Here is a 13372-nt window from a genome sequence, read left to right as displayed (position 1 = left end):
TCAGTGTGTGCTCTTTTATTTAAGGGATAATTCAAACGTTGTCCTCAGTTGGGTGCTTTGTATCACTCTGTCGAAAAGGCAGAGAAGTGTGAAGAGAGGATTTGGGGGCACGAAAAAGGCAGCCCTTATTGCTGGCTACTATTCTAAATCCAGGTTAAAGAATATTGTGTTCTTTGTTGCAAGATAAGAAGAGAATAAGTCATTTCAGCTCTTAAAATCATGTAAATTAGGAAACTTTTTATGCCAAAACCTGCTTTAAGGTTCAAATTACAGTATAGTAATTCTGATTTATATTACCCCGTAAATGCTGGAATGACTGTTAAGCTATTGGTGGAAGGAGTATTAAAAGGATTTACTGGTCTCAAGTAAAAGTAGAAAAGCCACCATATAAAAATACTCCATTCCTTGACTCAGTAATTCTGTCCATCCCTAATGTGGACAAAGTTTGTTCTGTGCAGTCGCCTATGGACACTAATCAGATGGCGACCATGACATTCATTAGTAATGATTTCAAACACACTCCTGAGCTGAAGTGATGAATGACAGGAGGATTGGGCGTCATATTTCACTGTGTTTAATCAGATTCTTGAAGGCAAGACAGCGACCTCACGGTGAAGGACACACTTTTAACAATCCTTTAAAAAAAGGATATTACCTCTGACAGAGCAATTGTTGAATGGACAATACCACAACAACATTATCTGAATATAACTGTACAATGTTCTAGAAAAACTAAGTCTACAATCATGCTAACAGAAATGTGAAGCTGTAATTAGCCACATTTGTGCTTTGAGTGCAATGCTAACGTTAGCATGGTAAAATGATCACGATGAAATTGTTAACATGCTGATGTTTAGCAGATTTAATGTTTCACTATCTGAATAAAGCATGCTCACATTTGCTAGTTAGCACAACATGAATCCGAGGCTGATGGTGATGTCACTAGATGTGCAGGATTTGGTGATACTCCAAAGTCTCGGGAAACAATTTTGACATGATGGTTAAAGTCCAAAGTATTTAGAGTTACTGAAAATAAATCCTGAGGTGAAAACGGAAGTCATAGCCAGTTTTCACTGCAGTTCATCCAAGAGGTTTTCAAGAGTGGGTCATAGTGGTACATTAACATTGACATCCACACAGCCGTTAGTATGACAACAAACACTATAAAGAAGATAATGTATGTTTTCATCCCCAAGCTGAATATCTGCACTTTAACCTCATATTTAATGCGTAATTTCACACCTAAATTCATAAGCTAATACATCCAAAAGAAAATGTCCCCCTTCACGGCCACAGAGATACACTCGAATCTTTCCAGCAAACTGACAGTGCTGAGCCTCGGATAACTTCTTGTTCTTAATGACCATAAATAATATGATTAACTCCCAATAAAAATTAATTGGCAACGGAAGAACTGCTGGCAGGCTATAGACTAAGCTGGCAAAGCGTGCATGTGTGTCTCTGTGTGTATGTGTGTGTCCCTGCTGTGGTGTGAGGAACATTTCTCAAATCATGACCCAGTTCTGTTATCCACTTGGATCAAATGTGATTTTTGTCTCTGTAGAGAGAGAGACAGATATGTGTGCAGCTGGCAGTACATCAAGCCTCTCTTATATTTCAATAAATTGCTGACTTTGGTGCCCAAGATGGCATGTTGCTCCCCACTTACTGTACAACTGAGCACTCTCTCTCTTTCATGACAATTAGCAGAGGAGGTTGAAATCCTTCTTTCAAATTCTCTTTATGTGGCTCACACGGCAGCGATACTCAGAGAATGTAAGGCTTAGCAAATCATTTTCACTCTTATTTCTAAATCCATCAACATCATGACAAGAAACTGAAGTGTTTTCTTTGGAGCTACTAACCAAGAGTAGGAAAGAACCTGGTCAGGTGCATTTCAGCCTGCCTCAGAAAACGAAGTAAAATGGCTCATTAAATGTGCGATTTGCTACTGCCCTATAATTCTCACACTCACTTTTCTGCATCCTTTAAAACTGAGCATCAGCTGCTGAACAAACTCACAGGGGTGATGATTACAGCAAAAGGGCGTTAACAAGGAGCAGGAATATAGCAACAATGCAAATTCTGGAAGAAAATCTGTGCTTGAAATAGCACTTGATTATATAGGCAGGCAGGAGGATGAGTAAAGCGCTTTCAGATTGAAATAAAGCGTTCTGGTGCTTGTCAGACGCAAAGAAAAAAACACCTTACAGACCCCTGCATCAGGAAAATAAAAATGATCTCCTACGCCTCACTTCATCTTACTGTCTGTTTGAAAAGGTGTATGTGACAGGATTACACACACATCTATAGAAGACTTGAAATATGAATATCCTGCCTTAGTTTATGCAACCCAGACTATTCATGGTTTATGGAAGCTTCCTTAAATCTTTGTAAAATGTGCTTCTTTTAGTCAGCTCATGATTTCCAGTGTCATTATGTGAATGCATACTGAGTTTAGATCTAGCTTCTACAGTACACTATGGTTTTACCTGTAAGGGTTGGAGATTGAGTTTAGGACACGCAAAAGCAAGCTGTAAATGCAACATATTTCAAAATCACCTATAAGACCATAATCAGGAGGAAAATGTGTCTCACAAAACGTAATTGAGAATGAAGGAGGATGTGGTTTCATTATGGGCAGACATGGTTGCACTTTCTTCATCACTGTTCCTCCTTCTAGTGTCATTTTCCCGAAAATGTTAATAACAATTCTCACCTGTATACTAGATGTACTAATTTATTCCAATTTTTCCAGCTGTAACCTGACTTCCTCATCCCCATGCTCACCTGTTTCCACTTTCACTTGTCAACCCTACAAAATACCCGTCCCTTTTCTACTCATATTTTGTCAGAACCTCTAAGTTGCGATGTTATCTTTTGAGATTCTGATTCCTGAACTTTAACGTAGACCTGCACCTGCCTTCCTGCATCTATACCTGCAGAAATAAAAGGTAGAGAAATGTGATGCATTTTTCAGCTGTAGCTTAAACTAGCTGTAATCACCATATTGTTTAAGACGTCAGTTTTAGTCCACACTTTTAGAAAAAGTGATTAAACCTACTCACAGCTGCATGTGAAATGCCAAACCAGAGGAACTCATTTCATTGTTCAGAATATCAACACTTGTTGCTTAAGCCACAGCCTTTTGATACCTGAATTCAAATTCCCAATTTTTGATCAAAAATTGTATCTAATCTTATCTAAATCTAGTGTTATTTTTTCCTCCTCCCTGTCTAATGTTGCCATCGTCCTCAGGTCCAAGTCGCGTTTACATTCTTCCAGAAACCCGGCCGACTGGACCATTAAAAATGAAGAAGGTACACGGAGACGGCATGTTTAATGCATGGTCTCATCTCCCTGCTCCGAGGCTTACCTCCGCTTCCCCAGGATGCTGCTTGCACAGACATTGTCTCTGTGACAGGAGTGAGCGGCACAGTCCAGAGGTGAACGGCGGTGCATCGAGTTCCAGTCTGAACAGTGAAAAGTCAGCACACCTCTGAGTTGATCTTAGAGGTTGGGCAGGATGGAGAAAATAGGCCCTGGGGTGAACACATTAAAGCTCTCTTTGAAGCGTGCAACACTGGGAACGGTAGATTTGAGGATTTCTAACGAGTATTTCAGGGGAGACCCAGGGTGATTTCTGCTTATTCTCAAACACAAATAAAAATAAATCAAGAGAGTTTTAATCATTAATTAATGAACATATATTTTGTGTAAATTAGAAATGCATATTTGACCCTTTCAGAATGGACATAATTGACAGATTTGTTGGAGAACATTAAATAAATATCGAAATAATACAAAGTGATGTGTATCTAGCATGCTTCATTATTTTTTTTATAAATTATAAAATATAAAATGACTATCTTGTGACTTTGAAACTGTTGATGTGTCACTGCCAATTCAGCTCTTAAGCCAACAGAATTGGCCGGCTCCTGTACTTTACCACATATCACACTACTTTACAAAATGACCTGTTAAATCAGAAATACACCGCTCATCCTACAAGGTCGTATCTGAAGTTGTTTTGCACTAGTGCTTGGATTCATGTTATTTTGGTTTTATTACACCATGGCAATCATAACAACAAGCACTTATTTTAATCATGAAGATAACAGCATTTATCCAACAAATTAAAGCATCCGATCATTGGGCCCATAACCTTGAACTGACCCTCTCCAACTCATAAGTAGACAGTCATTTAAATCATTACATTTAAAGTTACATCTTCAAAACATTAGAAAAAGGGGGAATGTAAGTTGCTATTTAAAATCTTGCAGAGGTTTTAGAGGGAAATTATCACTTTTATGGTTGTAATGTAACTATCACTGTGTCTAAACCTAATTAACTGAAGGGATTTTCTGCAAAGGAACTTGGACAGATGGGTGACCACAGATGTTTCTCTGGATTAAACCCATGACATCTAATGAAAACACACCACTAAGGTACAGTCTTGCAGACACAGCCCACCTCCACACCTGCTTTCACTTCACAACTCCACACCGCAACAAGATTAAACCCTTGCAGCACTTAACCCTACAGACCCTTTCATCAGACACCACTCCATGTTTTTCCTCTCCATCTTTAAACTTTTGCCATTATGTTGCTGTAGTGTTTATGTTGGCCTCTTGACTCGGCCGCAAAATGAAAATCAAGAAAGGTCAAGCAGTACGATTAAAGGAAAAGATTATGGGGACGTGGATCCTGAATGGACAGGAGTGTTTTCAAATGGATTTCCCAGCTTGCTTTCATTCAGAATAAGAAGGTTAAAAACATTAGTGTTCATGTTTGCTGATGACTGCAGGACTACCGATGCTTTACCTCCACACCGATCTGCTTTGCATTAGTCACACAGTCTGAAGACACTTTCTGTCTCCTTAATTATTGGGTAAACACACTCTTTTCGTCACTTTGTCCTGGTTTCCTAGTTACATACCGCTTTGTAGTTACACATTATTCAATCTGCCACACATTACTGTACCACCCGTATGTGGATGATATATTGTAGCTGTTAGCGAACATAATCATGATTAAGAGGCCTTTATATGTAACATGTAGTTTAAAGCATTCATTATCAAAAAACAACCACATATCTTTGCAAAACCAAATGAAATATTGTATTGGTTTGTCTAAGTTATTTAAATAAAAAAAGTAATTGAAATGTTCAAGCCATACCATTTTACCCCCTAAAATAATGGAACAAACCATGTGTCATCAGCTAGGAGCATCACAAATAGTCTTCTGGAAAATGGAGAAAGGCAGGTTTCAGTATCTTTTCTTACCCAACCTATATATCATTATTTTTTGTTTTCAGAATAGGATTGCCAGGCTCAACAGATCAAACAATTGTATAAAAAAACCAAATGTTTAAATGTCTTAATGCCATGAGGTTCTGTTGTCTTAGCTATATAAAAAAAAACAAGTTAGCTTCTATTGGCAAAAAAAAGTTAAAAAATACTTTTAGTTAGAAATGAATGCCTTAAAATGAGGGGATTTCATGCTTAAGGTGGGAAAATGAATTTCCTTAAAGGTTTTTCCTAATTCACTACCAATATAGTTGAAAATGGTATGACCCAAAAGGCACAGTAACACACAAGAAACTGAAGACAACTGAAGACTCAACAGATGGTCTTTTGCTTTCTCAGATTTCTACAGTAGTGTGTTTCTTCTGAGGCTAACTTGATGAAAGAGTGTATTGCCACAGGTCTGCTTTACGCCTCACCTCCCAGACTCAGCCTTCACTCTCTTTAAATGCTTTCCCAATCCAACATGCTCTAAAATCTTGAAAGCAAACTTCACAATCCATTAAGTCGCTAAGAAAAGGATTTGAAATCCATGGGACAGGGTTTCTTTGCACTCTCCCTCCCCAAGGCTCATATTATGCTGCATTTGTGGATGTGAAGACATTAATTTTTTAACTACTCTGCTTCAGCTCTTTTCTCATGCCCATATATAAATATATATTACAGACACATTTCACTTTCCAGCAGTCTTTTGTTTAGGCTCAATTCATTCAAATCCTCAATTTGGTCATATTTCCACAAAGGATGCTCTGAAATGTCCTGGTGTGAAGAGGCTAAACTAATCTATTCAATTTGAAGTGTGTCACAGACTTTGGGTCTTCTGCCTCCAAGGCGCAGGGATAAGAGGATAATTGGGGCTGTTCTGTTTTGCCAAGGATGATTTGCTTGCTATCAGCCAATGCTACTTTTTCTACTCACCGCCCGAGTCAACATCTCTGTTTTGACTCGGGCGGTGAGTAGAAAAAAGGAACATTCAGCATACTGAAGAATCAGCAAGACAGGAAACGAGTGGGTAATAGGCTAGGTCTCGCCTTGCTTGGTTTGTTTTTACAAAGGAAAGTGCAAGCTTTTGAGAAAGAGGGTAGAGGATGACGGAAAGATGAACACAGTGAAATAGTGGGACAGCTATTTTCTATTCCCTTAGTTGAATTAGAACACAGTGTTAAAGCTGTCTGCACTGCATAACGTGGAATTACAAAATGTGACTACATCCAAAGCAAGGACACATGCATCTCCAGCCTGAATAACTTTTAACTTTTATAAATCTTGAGCTGTTCTGAACATCCTGTACACAACAAAGTTATGTTATTTTCAATTGTTACTTTTTTACCCATGACCCTACTGTCACCTCAGCGTGATGATATACACTGAACATGTTTCTGTTCGACTTCTCTCTCAGAGGCTCTACATCCTTGTTGTGTTCATAGTTCAAACTGCATCTGATTGTCGTTTCCTTGTATACAATATGTCATTTTTTCTTCTGTTACATGCACTCTCAAAAGAGTGTAACGGTAGAGGGGCTAACTGTCAGGAATGGTCACTGCTGGATTTGGGGAAGAAAATCACTTCAATCACAATTCCTCCTGCTTATTCCAAACTAACACTGAATATATTATTTAAATGAAGCACACTTTTCTGTTCAAAGTGTGACAATGAATCATCTGATCATGCAGCAGATTACAGATTTTCCCAGCATTTAATCAGTTATTGATGAATGAGCAAAGCTGACTCATTTAATATTAATAAAAGCATTTTGTTTACTGCTGTATCTGCCACTTCCCCATACTGTAGCTGTATCAATTAATTGTGCTTGGTTTGCTGTTAAGCTGTCTGCTCTCACTGTTAGCTGAGACAGTACATTTACAAATCATAACTGACAAGTGTATTTGTACCTGCTTTAACAACCTTTAGGAGTGAAATCATAGTGTTAAATGCAATTTCCTGAGCCAAGTCGGATGGTAGGGGGCATGTCGCGCCATGTCAGTGTCAGTAGAACAGCCAGGTTGCATCCAAACAAATATACCTTGCAAATCACGATGATTTGAAGTAAGAGGGAAGACCTTCGCCAAGGTTGTTTCCATCATCTGAAAATAATGTCTCCATTCAACCCTTGATTCTAATCCACCCCAAAATGTAATGGGTTCTTACTCAGCCCATGCTACACCCTTTGAACAAGTTTGAAAGACATTGCAATGGCACTTTTGACAAATAACTCCTGTCTATCGAATGCGGTTTGAGTTCCTAGTTTGCTGCGCTTGATTTGATTTCACCTGACTTGGCTTGGGACTGTACAGGAGTTCAGAATGTTTTAACCTTGATCAACACTTATTAATTTGAGAATATAATATAATGAGAAGTTGTAGAAGTGCTTGCATAATGGTAAAACTATCAGTGTAAATTACACCAGAGAATGTAGGAGCAAAGACGATGAGGTTGAATCAAATGTGCTTTGAACAAATAGCTGCCAATTTAAATCTCTGATTGGAAGAAAATCTAATAATATTTCCCTTGTTTGAACCAGCACACTCCATATACATTGTGATTGACTTGATTAATTATGTCTCTTTCTACAGAGCAGTGCCTGGATGTGTGATGTGTAAAAGCGCAAGACCTGAAAGGGCTGAGGCGTCTATCCGAACACCATCTGACAGCACTGTCTGATCCCATGGATCTGTGATCTCTATCATGGAGCTCTATTAATCCCTCTTTCAATCACCCTGAAAGAATGAAAACATGAGAGGCAGAGTGAAGCCTGCATAGGCCTTCCCATGCTTCATGGAATATATCTCCATATTTATACCAAAGCAATTAGGTTACATATTTGTGGATCGGTTATTGTCATCTGAAGAGTGAAATGCATCCATGTTGTGCTACACAAGAAAAACAACACAAAAACAGTAGTGAATCCAAAGAGAGGAAATCATAGTGAGGGTAATAGTGTTGCTATAGGCATGTGGTTGTGTTGTCAGGTTAGGATTACATCTTTATCCCATGCACATTACATTTATCAATCCATCCTCGAAGACCTCTGTAAATCCATAAAGGTCTCTTGATACCTAATTACACCACCGAAGAAGACAAACAGCTCAATACTCGATGCAAACGGGGTCACCAAATTGCCAACTGCAGGTTAATGCTTTTAGATGTTAGATAACTCTTTAATATTTCTAAAAACAATTTCCCTTTAATTACATTTATCTCCTCATCTCAATTGCTATTTGAGATCTGTTGAACTCTTTGATGTCACTTTTCCTGGGTTGAAGGGCCAACTGTAATAAAAAGTGCTGCTTCATTTCATCTCATATTCCCCTCCTTATCTAATCCCATTAAGGCTCATGCTTCAGGAAATAAGAGTGCCTCCTTGTAATGAAGAAATACATTAACCAAGCTACAAAAATGGCCCCGCTGCACAAAACCTGTTTTCCCCTTCAGCAATCCTTATGACATCTCTCTGGAGATTTTATATAAATAGATAGTGTTGTCTTTATATACATTGCAGATCCATTTTTCTAATGATGACATACATTTAAATATATTTTCATTATGGTGTAACAAAAGGAAATTAGGATGTCATGGTAAGCAGATGCGGAATGCGGTGTGAGGCTTTATTCCAGCTCCTCAAGTATGTTTTCCTCCTAAAGCTCGCCTGTCAGCTGTTTATGCGTGATGGTGCATGATCCACTAACAGAAGCTATTACAACATGGTCTTAAGATGTTTTATAACATAAGTGAGCTCTCCAGAAAGGTTGTGAAGGAAAATGAAGGTTCAACGCTGGATTTTCTACTCCAAAGCTATACGATTGATCTAAGGATTATTTCCTAGAAAATTAAACAATCGTTATTGTCTTTAAAAAAAAAAAGGGGGAAATGTTTTTCCTATAGTTGAAAGTGATGTCCAAGGTTTTCAGTTTAAATTATAGTAACAGGATATTTCCATATTTGAGAGGCTAAGGAAAAGGCTATTCTTCACATTTTTTACTAAGGAATTACCTTTAATGTATTTGTTGATTATTTTTCTATTGTTCAACTTATCATTAAGTCTGCTTATTATTGCAGGTCTTATCCAAAGTCATTTTGAGGTCTGAACTGCTGAATATCATCTGCTTTGAATCCCCCTAATCTCCTTTCTCCTAGCCACAGACTTATGCGCACAGCAGCCTGTCGGTCCTGGTTAGCAGGCAGCAGCATCTGCAAACACTTCAGTCACACCTTCTCCAGGGAGCACGCACCGAGGAATCCTTCAAGGTCTGAGCAGGAAGCGAAAATGACTTGACGATTGGAGCGTCTGCAGCTCAGGTTTAATGTGGCTGTGAGCTGAAGCATGGCCATTGGTAAGTGTGGCTTTGTCACTCCCTTTGAGGAGAAGTGAGGTAGAGAAATTATTTATTAGCTGCGTGATTTCTAAATGAGACTTGGGTAGTTTACCAATTGTATGGGTTCTGCGGTATGTCAGCAATGGACAAACTAAGGTCTACACTGAGGAGTCAAGCTGACCTCAAAGTGGTTAATACACATTGCCAAGAGTTAGTTATATATTTAACTGCTCCTCTGATGCCAACAGCCTGCTGGGGTGGTTACAGAACTCAAATTAGATGAAATGACATTCATGCAGCTGATGAAGCCTCTAGGAAGACTGTAGAATTATAATTTGAGCCCATATTAAAATCTGCAGGTATTTTATCATTTGAACAGCACGACAAGTGAGAAACGGATGCTATGGTGCCACCTGTTGGTGGATGAGAACACACAAGAATGAGTCTTAGGCATACAAATGACAATACAAACGTTTCTCTGAAATATAAAGGCTGAAACTTCTAATAGTAAATTACCTTATCAAGTGGGAAGGTCTCTACCACCTCATTCAGTAAAGTTTAAACTATGAGGTTAAACTCATTCTGGGAAAATGAAAATCTCTTCAACCATCAGCCTGACTAAATTCACTGCTTGGAGGCAAGATCACTGCACTACCCTACAGATTAAAAAGTACTACACTTTGCGTCTCCTTACATGATGTAATTTTAAGCACCAACAAAAGAAAGACACTCACCAAACAATTACTATTTTTTCCAAATTTATTCGCAAGAAAAATGGGAATCCCGACATGAAAAACTATCAGTTTGGATTCATTTCTTTGCAGTTTCTTCCTCCTTTGCGAAGCTCTTGATCATCTCTTCTTTCTTGGCCAGGAGACGTTCTTCTCTGCGCTTGCGGGCCTCCTTTGTCTTGGAGCGGCGAGCCTCAGCCTGGTCACTGGATAGGTAAAGAGAAATGGATTGGTAAGTAAAACATTTTTTTAACATACTTTCAAAGAGATCAAGCTTAAAAATGTGCCAGCTATGCCAAGGAAATTATCTTAAAAAAACAACATCAAACCAAAACAGCAACTTACGAGAGAAGCTTCTTGCGAGCCTTGTCTGCCTTCAGCTTGTGGATGTGCTCCATCAGGATGCGCTTGTTTTTGAAGACATTACCCTTGGCTCTGAGATAGAGACTGTGGTACCTAGAGGAACAGGAAGAAAAAAAGATATTCAGAGCACCTCAAAACAACTTGCTTCTTCCCTTCCTGATTAGACTTAAAACTCTACTGGCTTTTTCACCAGGAAAGGACTTCACACTTACATGTGCCTGTCAATTTTCTTGGACTCCCTGTAGCGACGGAGAAGACGACGCAGGATTCTCATGCGGCGCATCCATGACAGCTTCTCTGGCATACGGGCATTGGCTGTTCCCTTTCTCTTGCCTGAGCAGAGGAAAATGGTTATTTAATATATTGGAGTGGAACAGATCATGTTTATATCAACAAGAAAATAAACGAGACATCCACTTTCATATTGTCCACTGTGAGACTACTGAACTCAACGCCATCACTGGATTCAGTGATAAAATCCCAGAGTCTGTAAAAGCAAATCAAATTGATGCATTTTTACGACATAAGGAAAGGAGATTACCCACCATAACCCATGTGACGTCCCTTGCGGCGTGCCAATGTGTTCTTGCGGCAACGAGCACGTGAATGAACCGTCACAGGTTTTCTGATGATTAGTCCATCCTTCACCAGTTTTCGGATCTGCTGGCCTGTGGAACAAAAACATTGAAATAAAGATGCTGGCCTTTTGTGCCCAGAGCACACAAATCTAAAAGAGGAGAGCTTTCAAATGCAAAGTATACAACTCACGAGAATTTGCGTTGGCAATCTCATTGGTCTCATTTGGGTCCAGCCACACCTTCTTCTTGCCACAGCGTAAGACGCTGGACGCCAAGCGTTTCTGGAGCCTGAGAAAAGGGGGGGGGGGATTTGTATTAGAGCAAGTATTTGTGGTTCATCTTTGTCGTTTGACTTTTAGAACTTCTTGTACAAAACACTAAGCAGGGGAGGTGATCTATGTGTTATTGTACTGACTGAAATGGTAAATACACAGAAACATTGCTGCCAACCAAAGTAAATGGAAAATGGACCTAGAACCAGATTACAAATAAAGGCACCTTGAGAAAAAAAACAAAAACAATGAAACACCACATAACTGTTATCAATAGGCTAATACTAAAGTAAATATTTGTTAGTGCTTTATCATAAACTGACAAGTGCTCTTTGCCAAATGCATTGAACTAACAGTGAGTGGAAGTTCCTAATTTTACTAAAGTGTTATTCAGCCCTCCATGTGATTTTGCATAAAACAATTCTCTTGACCTTATCAGATTGTGCTCAACATGCCATTTTCCTCTAAACAAATTAAAGTGTATTACTTTGAAGGAAAAATGTGCCAGTCACACGAACCAACAGGATGACTGCTTCATTAAAAAGGTGGTGTAATATTTGGTCACCTGACTAATTTGTTCGTCTGGATTAATAGGAGGCAGACAATAATTCACGTGAGGATATTGAGGATTTTCTATTTTATTAAAATGGGAGACCCATAGGGCTCTCACGACATTTGGAAAGTGCCTCACAAGACAATTCTGAATTTATCCATCAGGAAAATGTGAGACCGTGGATGTATAAAGAACAGTAAGGACCCACCGCTAGCGTGGCATAGGAAAAGAGCAACTATGCTAGTTTATTTCATTTAATGCACATTTTCTATCGACCAACGTTTAAAAACGGCATTACATGCCAGTAGATTATGCCATATGCCTTTCGTGTTAAAGTTCATGTGTCATTTCTTGGTTAATGTAGCTAACTAGTTAGCTCACAAACGTAGGCCCCATGCTACATGTATTCCGCTAGAAATAGGCGACTTTAATCAAAGTCAGACAGGGTTCAATTAATCCCTCTCGTCTTGCATAACAATAACACTCTTAAAATTCCTGTACATTTTTTGTTTATGAGGGAAAGACATTGTTAAATGTTAAATGTCTGGCTTACCTCATGGCTGCAGCTAGCTTGGTAAGTAGGGACGAAGGAAATAGAACGAGCCAGAGCCTCCCATTTTAAATAACGTCACGGGGGAACTCAACTGCGGCAGTTTCAAATACATCGGAAATAAAGCAACTGATGAGGGATAGTGACCGTATTTATTCAAATATAATTCAAAATTGTGATATTTGATGTTATATCTATGGTTTAATATATTTCTGAAGATACATTGAGTGTATTAATAGATCCCCCCCACCGTAGCACAGTGGTACGCTCCATAAACTGTAATGTGTACATCTGACCACTGGGGTACGCACTCTGTCCATGCTTTAAGGAATGTAGTTTCTAAAACGTCTGTTCTTTGTGTTGGTGTTACTTACTCTACAATGTTTTAACTATGTAATCAGAATACTTTATTTATCCCTATGCAACTTTGGACGGTTGCTCTTTATTTAAGAATAAAACTTAACAGAGATAAAACGAAGTAGAATAGAAATATTCATAGTACTAGCAGTATAAATAAGAATAATACAAATATTTATATAAACATAATAAGTTAAAGTAAAATGTCCAATAACAGATACAATAAAATAGAATAAAAATGATGTATATAAACATAAGAAGTAAAAGTAGGAATGTGTAATAAAAATTAAATACATATATTTTTATTAAAACATAATAAGTTCAAGGAAAATATCCGATAAAAAATGAA

General features: G+C 38.4%; 1 protein-coding gene across 1 annotated transcript; it reads right to left on the bottom strand.

The window, feature by feature from the left end:
• Positions 1-10360: 10360 nt before the first annotated feature.
• LOC134871363 (large ribosomal subunit protein eL19) lies at positions 10361-12761 on the bottom strand. The gene is made up of 6 exons (XM_063894120.1): positions 12670-12761; positions 11482-11579; positions 11259-11381; positions 10926-11046; positions 10696-10806; positions 10361-10556 (listed from the first exon to the last, which is right to left on the bottom strand). The coding sequence occupies exons 1-6, from the start codon at positions 12672-12674 to the stop codon at positions 10430-10432; spliced, it is 585 nt and encodes a 194-aa protein (XP_063750190.1). The 5' UTR covers positions 12675-12761; the 3' UTR covers positions 10361-10429.
• Between the last annotated feature and the right edge of the window lie 611 nt (positions 12762-13372).

The sequence above is a fragment of the Eleginops maclovinus genome, chromosome 10, assembly GCF_036324505.1.
Source record: "Eleginops maclovinus isolate JMC-PN-2008 ecotype Puerto Natales chromosome 10, JC_Emac_rtc_rv5, whole genome shotgun sequence".
NCBI lineage: Eukaryota > Metazoa > Chordata > Actinopteri > Perciformes > Eleginopidae > Eleginops > Eleginops maclovinus.
The sequence above is the reverse complement of the archived record's forward strand: the minus strand, read 5'-3'. Positions and strand labels throughout refer to the sequence as shown.